The following is a 13,572-nucleotide window of genomic DNA, read 5'->3' as shown; positions in this document are numbered from 1 at the left end:
ACTTCCCTATTCTGGCAGCCCGATAACTGCAACTTCCATATTCTGGTACCCAGATAACTGCAACTTCCATATTCTGGCTGCCAGATAACTGCAACTTCCCTATTCTGGCTGCCAGATAACTGCAACTTCCCTATTCTGGCAGCCAGATAACTGCAACTTCCCTATTCTGGCAGCCAGATAACTGCAACTTCCCTATTCTGGCAGCCAGATACCTGCAACTACCCTATTCTGGCAGCCCGATAACTGCAACTTCCATATTCTGGCATCCCGATACCTGCAACTTCCCTATTCTGGCAGCCCGATAACTGCAACTTCCCTATTCTGACAGCCAGATAACTGCAACTTCCCTATTCTGGCAGCCGGATAACTGCAACTTCCCTATTCTGGCAGCCAGATACCTGCAACTTCCCTATTCTGGCTGCCCGATAACTGCAACTTCCCTATTCTGACAGCCAGATAACTGCAACTTCCATATTCTGGCAGCCAGATACCTGCAACTTCCCTATTCTGGCTGCCCGATAACTGCAACTTCCCTATTCTGACAGCCAGATAACTGCAACTTCCCTATTCTGGCAGCCAGATAACTGCAACTTGCCTATTCTGGCAGCCATATAACTGCAACTTCCATATTCTGGCAGCCCGATAACTGCAACTTCCCTATTCTGGCAGCAAACTTCCCTATTCTGGCAGCCAGATAACTGCAACTTCCCTATTCTGGCAGCCAGATAACTGCAACTTCCCTATTCTGGCAGCCCGATAACTGCAACTTCCCCATTCTGGCAGCAAACTTCCCTATTCTGGCAGCCAGATACCTGCAACTTCCCTATTCTGGCTGCCCGATAACTGCAACTTCCCTATTCTGGCAGCCAGATACCTGCAACTTCCCTATTCTGGCTGCCCGATAACTGCAACTTCCTTATTCTGGCAGCCCGACACCTGCAACTTCCCTATTCTGGCAGCCCGATAACTGCAACTTCCATATTCTGGTACCCAGATAACTGCAACTTCCATATTCTGGCTGCCAGATAACTGCAACTTCCCTATTCTGGCTGCCAGATAACTGCAACTTCCCTATTCTGACAGCCAGATAACTGCAACTTCCCTATTCTGGCAGCCAGATAACTGCAACTTCCCTATTCTGGCAGCCAGATAACTGCAACTTCCCTATTCTGGCAGCCAGATACCTGCAACTACCCTATTCTGGCAGCCCGATAACTGCAACTTCCATATTCTGGCATCCCGATACCTGCAACTTCCCTATTCTGGCAGCCCGATAACTGCAACTTCCCTATTCTGACAGCCAGATAACTGCAACTTCCCTATTCTGGCAGCCGGATAACTGCAACTTCCCTATTCTGGCAGCCAGATACCTGCAACTTCCCTATTCTGGCTGCCCGATAACTGCAACGTCCCTATTCTGACAGCCAGATAACTGCAACTTCCATATTCTGGCAGCCAGATACCTGCAACTTCCCTATTCTGGCTGCCCGATAACTGCAACTTCCCTATTCTGACAGCCAGATAACTGCAACTTCCCTATTCTGGCAGCCAGATAACTGCAACTTGCCTATTCTGGCAGCCATATAACTGCAACTTCCATATTCTGGCTGCCAGATAAATGCAACTTCCATATTCCGACAGCCAGATAAATGCAACTTCCATATTCCGGCAGCCAGATAACTGCAAGCCCCATATTCTGGCAGCCAGATAACTGCAAGCCCCATATTCTGGCAGCCAGATAACTGCAACTTCCCTATTCTGGCAGCCAGATAACTGCAACTTCCCTATTCTGGCAGCCAGATAATTGCAACTTCCCTATTCTGGCAGCCAGATAACTGCAACTTCCATATTCTGACAGCCAGACAACTGCAAGTTCCCTATTGTGGCAGCCAGACAACTGCAAGTTCCCTATTGTGGCAGCCAGATAAATGCAACTTCCATATTCTGACAGCCAGATAACTGCAGGTTCCCTATTCTGGCAGCCAGATAAATGCAACTTCCATATTCTGACAGCCAGATAAATGCAACTTCCATATTCCGACAGCCCGATAACTGCAACTTCCATATTCTGGCAGCCAGATAACTGCAGGCCCCATATTCCGGTAGCCAGATAACTGCAAGCTCCATATTTTGGCAGCCAGATCACTGCAAGCTCCATTTTCTGGCAGCCAGATAACTTCAAGCTCCATATTCTGGCATCCAGATAACTGCAACTTCCATATTCTGGCAGCCAGATAACTGCAACTTCCATATTCTGGCAGCCAGATAACTGCGACTTCCATATTCTGGCAGCCAGATAACTGCGACTTCCATATTCTGGCAGCCAGATAACTGCGACTTCCATATTCTGGCAGCCAGATAACTGCAAGCTTTCATCTTATTTGTGGGACTTGGTTGGCGTTACCAGTAGAAGGTCCTTCCTTTGGAAATGCAGTCAGCGCCACAAGCATTTTCAAAATGTATGGGTGTCGGGAAGTATTGCGCAGGAAAATCACAAAGATTACGTTTTACCCATATGGAGATTACTGGTTGATCAAAGCGTAATAGGATTTTTGGACCTCTTGCCCAGTCTGAGCCGGCAGGGGATTCAAGTGAATTTGGTGCAAAAATATGCCTCGACCAATGCAACGTGTCCCCTTCCTTTATAGAGGGTTTGAGCACAAAATGCAGAAGGGTCGCTCAGAGGAGGCTCGTGTCACCTGGTTAAAGTACACATCCCTGCGCAGACCGACGTCACGACTCCATTCACGCTCTTAGTGTCTCGGGGATTCCTGCACAGGAGAGCTTGGGACCAGTGATTGCACAATACGGATTTGTGTATTTTAAGCAGGATTGTGACGGTCTGTGACAAGCTCAGTACACTGCAGGTTTGTGCAGTATCCAGGACCACGGGAGGGACAGCAAGCACACAGGAACCAGTCAGGACGCTCGGTACACTGCAGGTCTGTGCAGTATCCAGGACCACGGGAGGGACAGCAAGCACACAGGAACCAGTCAGGCAGCTCAGTACACTGCAGGTCTGTGCAGTATTCAGGACCACAGCAAGCACACAGGAACCAGTCAGGAAGCTCAGTACACTGCAGGTCTGTGCAGTATTCAGGACCACAGGAAGGACAGCAAGCACACAGGAACCAGTCAGGAAGCTCAGTACACTGCAGGTCTGTGCAGTATACAGGACCACAGCAGGGACAGCAAGCACACTGGAACCAGTCAGGAAGCTCAGTACACTGCAGGTGTGTGCAGTATTCAGGACCACAGGAAGGACAGCAAGCACACAGGAACCAGTCAGGACGCTCGGTACACTGTAGGTCTGTGCAGTGTCCAGGACCACAGCAGGGACAGCAAGCACACAGGAACCAGTCAGGAAGCTCAGTACACTGCAGGTCTGTGCAGTATCCAGGACCACGGGAGGGACAGCAAGCACACAGGAACCAGTCAGGACGCTCGGTACACTGCAGGTCTGTGCAGTATCCAGGACCACGGGAGGGACAGCAAGCACACAGGAACCAGTCAGGCAGCTCAGTACACTGCAGGTCTGTGCAGTATCCAGGACCACAGGAGGGACAGCAAGCACACAGGAACCAGTCAGGAAGCTCAGTACACTGCAGGTCTGTGCAGTATTCAGGACCACTGGAGCGACAGCAAGCACACAGGAACCAGTCAGGAAGCTCAGTACACTGCAGGTCTGTGCAGTATCCAGGACCACAGCAGGGACAGCAAGCACACTGGAACCAGTCGGGAAGCTCAGTACACTGCAGGTGTGTGCAGTATTCAGGACCACAGGAAGGACAGCAAGCACACAGGAACCAGTAAGGAAGCTCAGTACACTGCAGGTCTTTGCAGTATCCAGGACCACAGGAGGGACAGCAAGCACACAGGAACCAGTCAGGAAGCTCAGTACACTGCAGGTCTGTGCAGTATTCAGGACCACAGGAAGGACAGCAAGCACACAGGAACCAGTCAGGAAGCTCAGTACACTGCAGGTCTGTGCAGTATCCAGGACCACAGGAGGGACAGCAAGCACACAGGAACCAGTCAGGAAGCTCGGTACACTGCAGGTCTGTGCAGTATCCAGGACCACTGGAGGGACAGCAAACACACAGGAACCAGTCAGGCAGCTCAGTACACTGCAGGTCTGTGCAGTATCCAGACCCACTGGAGGGACAGCAAGCACACAGGAACCAGTCAGGCAGCTCAGTACACTGCAGGTCTGTGCAGTATCCAGGACCACAGCAGGGACAGCAAGCACACTGGAACCAGTCAGGAAGCTCAGTACACTGCAGGTGTGTGCAGTATTCAGGACCACAGGAAGGACAGCAAGCACACAGGAACCAGTCAGGAAGCTCAGTACACTGCAGGTCTGTGCAGTATCCAGGACCACAGGAGGGACAGCAAGCACACAGGAACCAGTCAGGAAGCTCAGTACACTGCAGGTCTGTGCAGTATTCAGGACCACAGGAGGGACAGCAAGCACACAGGAACCAGTCAGGAAGCTCAGTACACTGCAGGTCTGTGCAGTATTCAGGACCACAGGAAGGACAGCAAGCACACAGGAACCAGTCAGGAAGCTCAGTACACTGCAGGTCTGTGCAGTATCCAGGACCACGGGAGAGTAGAGTAAGACCCACCCGAGATTCCTTGCGAGTATATGAGGTGCTCCATCCATGCTGGAATAGGGGGCAGGGAGTACCGAGGCTCATGACGTATTCATGTGGGGGAAGGGTGTGCACATAGAGGGTCCTTGCTACAGTTGCAGACAGCAGCCCTTGCAGATGCTTCTGGAGAACCCCATGCCAGCTCTGGCGCTAGAGACACAGTCACTTCCTCACTCCCCCTTTCATGTATTAGAGAGTTAAAGAATACACTGATTTTATTTTTAATTTAAAATAGTAACATAACTCCTCCAGCACCATAAATCACTTAGGGCGCACATTTAGGAATGGCAAACCCAATGTTGGAACACATCGATTAGTTTCTCTTGACGCTTCTTCCTGTAGAAATGATCATAAAAACCGAGAATAATTGAGGTGAGACGAGAAATCTCTTCTGTTCTCCCATCAGCCTCGGCACCACTTTGCCTCTCGGGCTACTACACCTCTCTTCCACAGCCCAAAAAGGTCCACAGCCCCAAAAGGCTGCAAAGAGAATCGAGATACAGGGAAGTAGAGAACTGAACGGTTTGAGATTCTAGAATAGAAATGTGGGCACCGCAAGATTTAAAACTGGAGAAGGAGGGGGGACCCCCTGCTGATTGATGTTCTGTATCGACCATGTCTTTGGGGGGTGGCGGGCGGGGGGCAGGACTGGGCGGAATGAGAGTACAGGCTAGGGGGGGGCTTCCATGGAAGTACTCACTGTTCATTTCCTTTGCAGACCACAGTGACGGCTCTTCCAGCAAGAAGCATATGGTGTTCGGAGTAGTGACCGCCATCGACCTCCTGAACTTTGTGACTGCCCGGGAGCAGGACAAGGGGCTGCGGCAGAGATGGCCATCAACTTCTTCATAACATAGCAGCCTGCACCATTGTGCATGCTGAAGCAGTGCTGCCCCTTTGGGCGGTCATGAGAGGGCCTGAGACGGGCAGCCACTGGAAGACACTCATGTTCAACCTACCATCATGTCAATTCTCTGTCTGGTCTGTTACAAAACTGTGCATCTTCCTAGAAGCGCCAATGATCTGAACTGTTACAAATCAAATGTTTGCACATGTGCGACAGCAGCACCTGCTTATAGACCTCACATGGTCCTGTTACAGTTCAGCAATGCTTGATTCTTGCTGTTGAAGGTGTCTGATCTGGTGTTAATCTGGAGAGGTCAAAGAGCAGTGATATTTTTATTTTTTTATTTTTATTTGGGCACATTGGGTGAGTCCATCAGTAATGCAAATATCTAAAAGCAGAACTCAGGACTTGAGACAACATGAAGAGACTTGCAAAAGAACACCAGAGTTGTGTGCTTCTGCTTTGGGGCGGAAGTGCCTGAAAATGGCCATTGGCGTGTCATAGGCTCTGTTCACTGGGTCCCGCAGCTGCTGTGCTGCCTGCTTCTGTATCTAGGGCCTCATCTGTCCTGGGAAGCATTTATGTTCTTTCCTGGGGCGGGTTGGGTACGCTGCAGCCCCTTCTGCCACGGTTGGGTGCTTGACGTACGGTTCAGGAGGAGAGAGGTGATGGACTCTAGCTTTAAGAAGAAGAGCGCTGCACTTACCTCCACCTTCATGGCTTGTCTGATTCTAAGTTTGATCATGGACCCGGATGCTACACACCCTGAAATACTGTTTTTACAGACTTGCTTGTCTTGATAGGTGCCTAGCTGGATGTAACTAAATTCAAATTGAATGTCAAGATTGCTAATGAAATGAATGTAGGTATTTAGTCTGTGAAAGGGGTTTGATTAAGCTAGGTCCTCCTGCTCCTCTGGCTCTCGGCTTCCCTGCTATCCCCACAGCTGTCTGCTTCCCATGGCTCCCTTTGGGTCCCTGCTGCCCTGATCTCGCTCCCTTTGACCCTTCTTATATGGCTCTTCTTCCTGCTCACCGCCTTGGCCCGGCCTGTGGTCTTGCAGGTAAGCCATGTAGCTTCTCCTGTGAGCAGTGTCACTGCCCCCCTAGCCTGTAACTGATGCCTGTAGGCCTGCCAGTTTAACCTCTCACAGTGCGCGCTAGCATTGCCCTCCTACAGTGAGGGCAGACGCTCTTGGTCTCATGACTTTATTGAATGTAAGCTGGTTTGTGTTCTTTCCTTTTGATCTCGAAGGTGGATTGGTCTGTACACTGTTTCATAACCCTTTTATTTAAGGATGGTTGGCATCATGCAGATTGCTGGCTGTTCCATCTCTCCATTTGTGGGATGGATACCAGGTGCCAGTGCTCTCTTGAGATTTCTCTTACTGGCACTGCATTCCCAGTGGTGCCAGTCCTCTCTTGAGATTTCTCTTACTGGCACTGCATTCCCAGTGGTGCCAGTGCTCTCTTGAGATTTCTCTTACTGGCACTGCATTCCCCGTGGTGCCAGAGGTCATTCTCAGTAATAAAGGTAATAAACATCCCAGCGCTTGTCTTTGTGTTACTGAAGCTGTACCTTGTGATCTACCGGAGTATGAATCTTTGCCACTCAAATGTAACCCTTTTACCTTGGCTGGTGACGGTGGCATGGATGCCTGGGCAGCCGCTGGTCTCTCGACTCCACAGCCACCCAGATGGAAGCCTAAGGTACGGCCCCATGGCTACCTTTTCTCTTCCCTCCTCACTCAGTGCGCACATTACATTTGACCGCACGACCACAAGTTTAATATTTATGTCTGGTAAGTAAAACGCACCAATGAATGCTTGAAGTGTTTATAGCAGCTATTTAATAGTTATTATGCATTGTCCTCTTCATTTTGTTTAGCGATTTGTTAAACTGTTTCCCTCTGATCATGGAAGTCTTCAGACCGGTGGGGGTGACCCCTCCCTCAATTATTTTTACCCTTCCGTTAGAAAACCAGCAAAAAATGCATCTGGATTATGGAGCAAGTGATGTTAACTTGCTCCATAATAAAACATTTACATTCTTTACAAATGCAAAGACTGGCGTTGTCCCTTATGCCCTGCACAGCACTTTACATGGGTTAAGGGTGGCAAATAAAACGTCTGTCTTCACTCATGTTGAGCTCTGTGAAAAACATTAGGGAGACCACAGGTGACGTCACAGCCTTCTAGGGCGCTGGCTTATCCAGAGTATGAGGCATCCATTGCGACTCTTGACCCCCCTCTACCTGCCTGTTTGAGGCTGGATGCGAGGTCAAAATGCTGACCCTGCTGTCTTCCTAATACAAAAATAAGCAGGAAGAGAGGCAAAGGGCTGTCTCCTAACCCCTGACCCCCTTAACCAAATGACTGGATGAAGAGAAAAGTCTATGATAAGATCACTGCTGCAGCACTGTAAGCTTTTAAATGTTCTTTTCAAAAATGGTGTGTGCTTATGTTTGTGAGTGTATGTATGCAAGAGAGATTTTAGTTCTAAAGAGTGCATGTGTGTGAGTGACAGAGTGAATCTGCGTGAGTATGTGTTATGGTGTTTGCTGAATGAATGATTTAAAGATGCTGTATAAATGCTTGACTAATTGTGTCACAGCTGGAAAAGCTTATACAAATGGTGTGAATATTACTAGGACTGTATGTATCTGAATGTATATTGTGAGGGGCCAGTAATGTGAGGCGGACAACTACTTGTACTTTTCTCAGTATTTGACATTTTATTTTAAACAAAAAAATGCAAAGAAAACCCAACTAAGCCTACTCTACCGGGGTATTCCCTACCTAGTGTAGGGCCTAAGGGAACATCTAGCATACACAGGACTGGCTCTCACTCTAAACAACAAAACATTCAAAGTAAACCATAAACACGTGTTTACCAAACAGCCAGTGACTTGGGTGACCTCCACCTGTCCTGGGTAGATCCCTTTCCCAGGAATGTCCAAAGTCAATTTCTCCCAAAGAAAAGTAAAGTCTTAAATCAGTTCTTGAAAAGTTCAAAAGAAATAAAAGTTAAACAAAAATCCATTGGTAGCAGTACCTTCTGCGTTTGTTGAAAAGTTCCCCTTCCAATCTCCACAAAGAAAACCGCACCAATGGTAATCCTGGATATCCTCCTTCCAGGATAGAGTTCACAAAGTTCAAAACAAAAGTACAACTTCTGCTTCAATAACTGTCCTTTTTTGTAACCTCTGCAGCGTCTTGGATATAAGTGGTCAGGATGCTCCTTCTAAGGGGTTGCTTTCTCCTTGACCACTCCCTTCTGCGAATGGTACTGTGCACGCAGGCTCCTTTGCCTCAGTCTACTACTTCTGCAACTGCATTCAATATCCAGTGTTCTGACAATATTATAGACAGCCACAGTTTTATTGATTCCTCTGTAACTTGAAACATTAGGAATTTACCAGGCAACTTAGACCACACTCTCCTACCTCTACAGGTAGGCAAGGCACTCTTCTTTCCTGTGCCTGTCTTACAGCTACCACTGCAATCTGTCTTGGTTTCTACACTCCTCTCTCTCAGCTTCAACAGTCTCAGCTTCACAGATAGTTGATCTTTTTTTATTTCTTTTTAACAAACACCCAGCTCCCTTCCCCAGCTTTATGCACACCTTGTTTCCAGTAGTTACCACACAGCTGTATTTCCATACTTCCAACCTTGGATAACCTTGTCACCCTTGTATCGGAGGACTCTGGATTTATAACCGCTTCAACAACTTCAAAACACGTTTAGGTCTTAATAGGGCTGGTTTCACCTTACAAAGCATCGGTCTACAAGCTTGAGTAATGCATGTTCTTCCCGTGACTTCAGCTGCAAAGTATTCTGAATGTTACAAGAATCGTGTTTCACTGGAGAAACGAAATTCAGTACACGCGACCACTTTTTGATGATGAATTTCAATGTAAAGACTTGCGTTCCCTTTTGCTTATATAGAGTTCTGCTTCAACGTGAATCGGGAATCACAATTGCTTACACACAACCTTTCTTTGATGTAAGCATTTCTTGTAACCATTTGGGAAAGTCAGCTGCTACCTCTCGTGTGATTACCATTAACGTTCTCTCTCTTAAAAGGAGACACGCGACCACTCCGGTAATGGTTTTAGTACAGCAATGGAAATTAAAAGGCTTATCTTCTATGCAAGCACTTTAACTTGTGCTTCAAATATGCACGATACAATGCGTTTGTTGTAAAGACTTCCCACTTCAAGTAACAACTTTTACTCACTCCCACTTCTATGCAAGTGTTAATTTAGCTGGTTACAGTTACCAGCAAGGCGTTTCGTGTGAAATGGAGTACAGAACTTCTCTCACTGCCTCCAAAGTCACAACGGTTGTGGTCTGCTTCCGCTTTCCAACTTTCTTTGTGCTTCTACTGCTTCAGGCACTCTTGGGACCCACACCCCTCTGCAGTATGGATGTCTCTGATCCGGCGTTGACCTCTGAGACTCCTCTTCTGCTTCCCTCGGCTTGCTTCTGCACTCAAGCCTCGGGTAGTTGCTTGGCTTCAGCTCTGCATTCACAGCAATTGGGCACACCTGGAAAAACTGTTACCCCTTCCCAGTTTCTCCCAACGCAGCCACAGGCAAACCAGGTTTGAGAGCACAGGACCAGCTCAGAACCCGCAGTTGAAATCTGCTCTTCTCGCTCTGAAACCACTTACGTGGTCACACATCCTAGTGAACTGCCAGCCTTGTGCTCTGCTTCTCCTTCTACCACCGTCCTTCCTGCTCCAGCCTTTTATGACTCTCAGGTGGGGCAATACGCTTCAGGTTCAGGCCCTTAATGTTAATTGCCTGACCCTGGCAAAGATTGTTAAGCCTGCTTGCCCATCCTTTACCTCTGCATGCTTCCTAAACCCTCTTCTTCGTCACAGTCCCTAAAGGATTCTGGGACATGTATTCCATTTTAAGGAAATCCATTTTTGCCACTTTTTAGTTGGCATAAGACCATCAGAAAGGCAGGATTGCGGGGAAAATTAAAAAGGGGTTCCTCCCAGTCTTCTTGGTCTGATTTCCCTCTCCCCCAACCCCTCTGTGATCGTCCCGCAGTGCACCAACCCCAGTGTCGGGATCAGAGAGCACCTGCCTTTCCCTGGCCCCATGAGAAGGGTCCCAGACCAGGTTCCTGGGGGAAATCCTTTTGGATTCTCCACAACATAAATGATTGGAATGTGTATATGAATGTGTATATAAAGGCTATTTTAGCAATCCCCCACCCCATCCCCGGTTTAGGGGGCATACAGGGCCATTAACGACTCGCAAGACTGAGTCTAGGCAGGCCCTAGCAAAGCCCCTCCCCTAAGAGGTAGTGATTGCAATTTGCTCACCCATGGGTGTGAATATTTGATTATTTTTATGGAGACAGGCTTAGAGCACATTGCGCGAGCCCTATTGCCAGTAAATAAAAATAAGATGTCCACCGTCATGGTAAATAGAAAAGAGAATGTGTCCCTTTTCTTTGTCTATGGCCTCCGGCGGGACGGAGCACCGGGACCAGAGCACATAGCTCTGGCCCAGCAGGTAAGTAGGGTGGGGGTAGTGGGGGATATGTGCAGGATGTCTTGGGGTGGAGGAGAGGGCATGGCATGGGAGGCAACAGGATGGGGCTCCCCGTTGCCTTCCCACAATCAAGATGGCGACCCCCCTGGAAGGGTCTTGGGTGGCTGGAGAAATGCAGGAGGTACACTGTGTTCCTGCCCATGTTTCTAGACACCTTATTGCCTTTCACCGCTTGTGAATGAGATTTAAATTGCACACTGTGGCCATTTTCATGGTCTGCTGGCGCTCAGGCAGATCTGATAAGGAAGCAGGGTTGGGAGGGTGAGTTAGTGGGACTGAGAGGGAGAACCTTTGCTGTGCTGTTGACCGCTTCAGTTTAGGAATAAAGGTACACTGTGTTTGCTTCTAGATGTCATTGGTTTGGTGTTATTTTGGAGTGTGAATCTGTAGCGCTTGGAGTTTACTATGATGTGATTGAGTAGGATGTCGAAGGGGCATGCAGTTTGCTGTGGGACTTCAACATGGTGCTGTGGTAGAGGTGTGTGTGTGTGTACACAGAATTTGTATTTGGTGGCTGAGCAATGTGCTTGTAGAAAATGGAAGTTTCGAGGGGATTGGGTCCTCCAACGTATTCCATATCTATGACAGTAATCACCACAGCTGTGCTGCTTTGGAAAATCTTCGGCTCCTGCGTCGATGACGTCGATACGCCGCCCTCGAGGACCTCCTCCGACGGCTGACGTCACTGGATGTTATAAGTAGGACGCACGATGCCCGTAGCCTCAGTTCTGTTTTTTCCGCCAACGTGTTCGCTTCGGGAATCTCGACACACCTCGACTCTGGAGTTTCTGTTGCTTTCTCGGTTCTTCGAACCTGTTTGGTGTTTGTGAAATATTTCTTCGTGAAGATGTCTACCTCGTATTCCACACTGCGTCCGGGCTTTAAGAAGTGCGGGGACTGTGGCTCCAAGATGTCGGTCACGGATTCGCACGACGCCTGCCTCTGGTGCCTCGGGGAGGCCCATGACATGGATGACTTGTTGACTGCCAGTCGCTCACGTCGAAAGCCTTGCGGGAGCGCAAGAAGTTGTTATCGGTAGGTAAGGTGTCCAAGCCCCGGAAGTCGAGGTCTGCGGGGCTTTCGACGGACGACTCGAGGGGTGACTCTCCGCGTCGTCATCGGAAGTCTAGTGGGTCTCGGTCCCGGAGTCGGTCTCGCCACTCCTCTGCCTCTTCGAGGCACTCCCGGAAGCGCCGTCATCGGTCACCTTCCCCGTCCTCATCCGAGGACTCTGCCCGTCGGGGGGTCGCTTACCCCACCAAGCATGCGACACTGGAGGAATGGGCTTCCTTCGGGAAGAAAATGTTGGTGATTCTCGAATCGCAGGGCACTGGTCCGTCCGCGCCTCCGAGTGGGGTCGGTCGTGATCAGCCGAGAGACGCTGCTCGCACGCCTTCGGGCTCGGGTGGTCGTCACGATTCGCGGGAAAGGTCCCACTCGGACAAGGGGAATCGTTCTCGGCATGGACCGGTCCAGGTCCTGGTCCTCGACGCGCTCGAGACCGTGTGAACCTGTGAAGTCTTCGAGGAAGACATTGACGCCTGTGGCGCCGAGGTCGTCGACGGACTCTCTCGAGGCTCCGCCTCCGAGGAAGTCGTTGGCGCCCAGGATGTCTAGGGACACGCTTGGGGCTCCGCCTTCGAGGCCTGTGTCGACGCCGTCGGCGCCGCGTCTGTCGTTTTCTCGACGCCGGTGCCGTTTCACTCGACGCCTTTCGAGGCTGTGTCAACGGGGGTACCCTGTGGCTCGGGGGAACCACCTAGAAAGGCTCTGGCCAAGGTCAAGCATGGCTTTGGTTCCAGTTCTGTGCCTGCTTACCGCCATCTGGAGTTCATTTCAGAGGTGGATGAGGGTTCTGATGATGGCATGGTGCCTGACACGGTGCCTGACGGGATTCTCTCGGGCCATAGCCAGTTTGAGGACCTGAGACAGTCCCTACATGATGCTAGTGGACACCTCTCCGGAGATGGAGTTTTGTAGGCCTCAGCCTGGCTCTCAAGCCGATTCTTCGTACCGGCGCCTTATGTCACGGGTCACTGAGTACTTAGGATGGTCTGCTCCCCCAGGGGAGTTTGTTCACGATGCCCTTCCGGATATCCTCGACATTGGTCCACCAACGGACCCGGTACTGCCGTTTCATATGGCTCTACAGAGGAGGGTGGCGGTGGCTTGGACTGCTCTGGAGAGTCTCCCGGCAGTGAGCAAGTCTTTGCCACGAAAATCCCGCCGAGCCAATAGTGACCCCTGCTACTTGTCCAAGCACCCTACTCCGGAGAGTTTGGTGGTGCAGGCGGCTACGGCCCCGGCAAAGCAGGCATCGTACCCTACCATCCCTCCTGATAGGGACGACAAGCGTTTTTATGGCTGGGCGAAGAAAGTGTTTTCTGCAGGGGGTATGGCGCTTCAGGCAGCCAACTCCATTTGCTTTGTCTCGTTTCACGCACACTCTGTGGAACTGTGTTTCCTTGGCGTCTGACATATTCCCGAAGGGGATGAAC

At 49.9% G+C, this 13,572-nt stretch overlaps 1 protein-coding gene across 4 annotated transcripts in view; it reads left to right on the top strand.

Annotated features, from left to right (window-relative positions):
• The window catches only part of LOC138525617 (cystathionine beta-synthase-like protein), a 398,784-nt gene extending 391,737 nt beyond the window's left edge, over nucleotides 1–7,047 (top strand). For all 4 annotated transcript variants that reach the window (XM_069635667.1, XM_069635666.1, XM_069635665.1 and 1 more), the window contains one exon: nucleotides 5,374–7,047. In XM_069635667.1, coding sequence (XP_069491768.1) covers nucleotides 5,374–5,507 — 134 coding nt within the window. In that variant the 3' untranslated portion in view covers nucleotides 5,508–7,047. The remainder of the gene's footprint in view (nucleotides 1–5,373) is intronic.
• The last annotated feature ends 6,525 nt before the right edge of the window (nucleotides 7,048–13,572 follow it).

The sequence above is a fragment of the Ambystoma mexicanum genome, chromosome 7p, assembly GCF_040938575.1.
Source record: "Ambystoma mexicanum isolate Mex_15411 chromosome 7p, UKY_AmexF1_1, whole genome shotgun sequence".
NCBI lineage: Eukaryota > Metazoa > Chordata > Amphibia > Caudata > Ambystomatidae > Ambystoma > Ambystoma mexicanum.
This window is presented reverse-complemented; position numbering and strand designations above follow the sequence as displayed.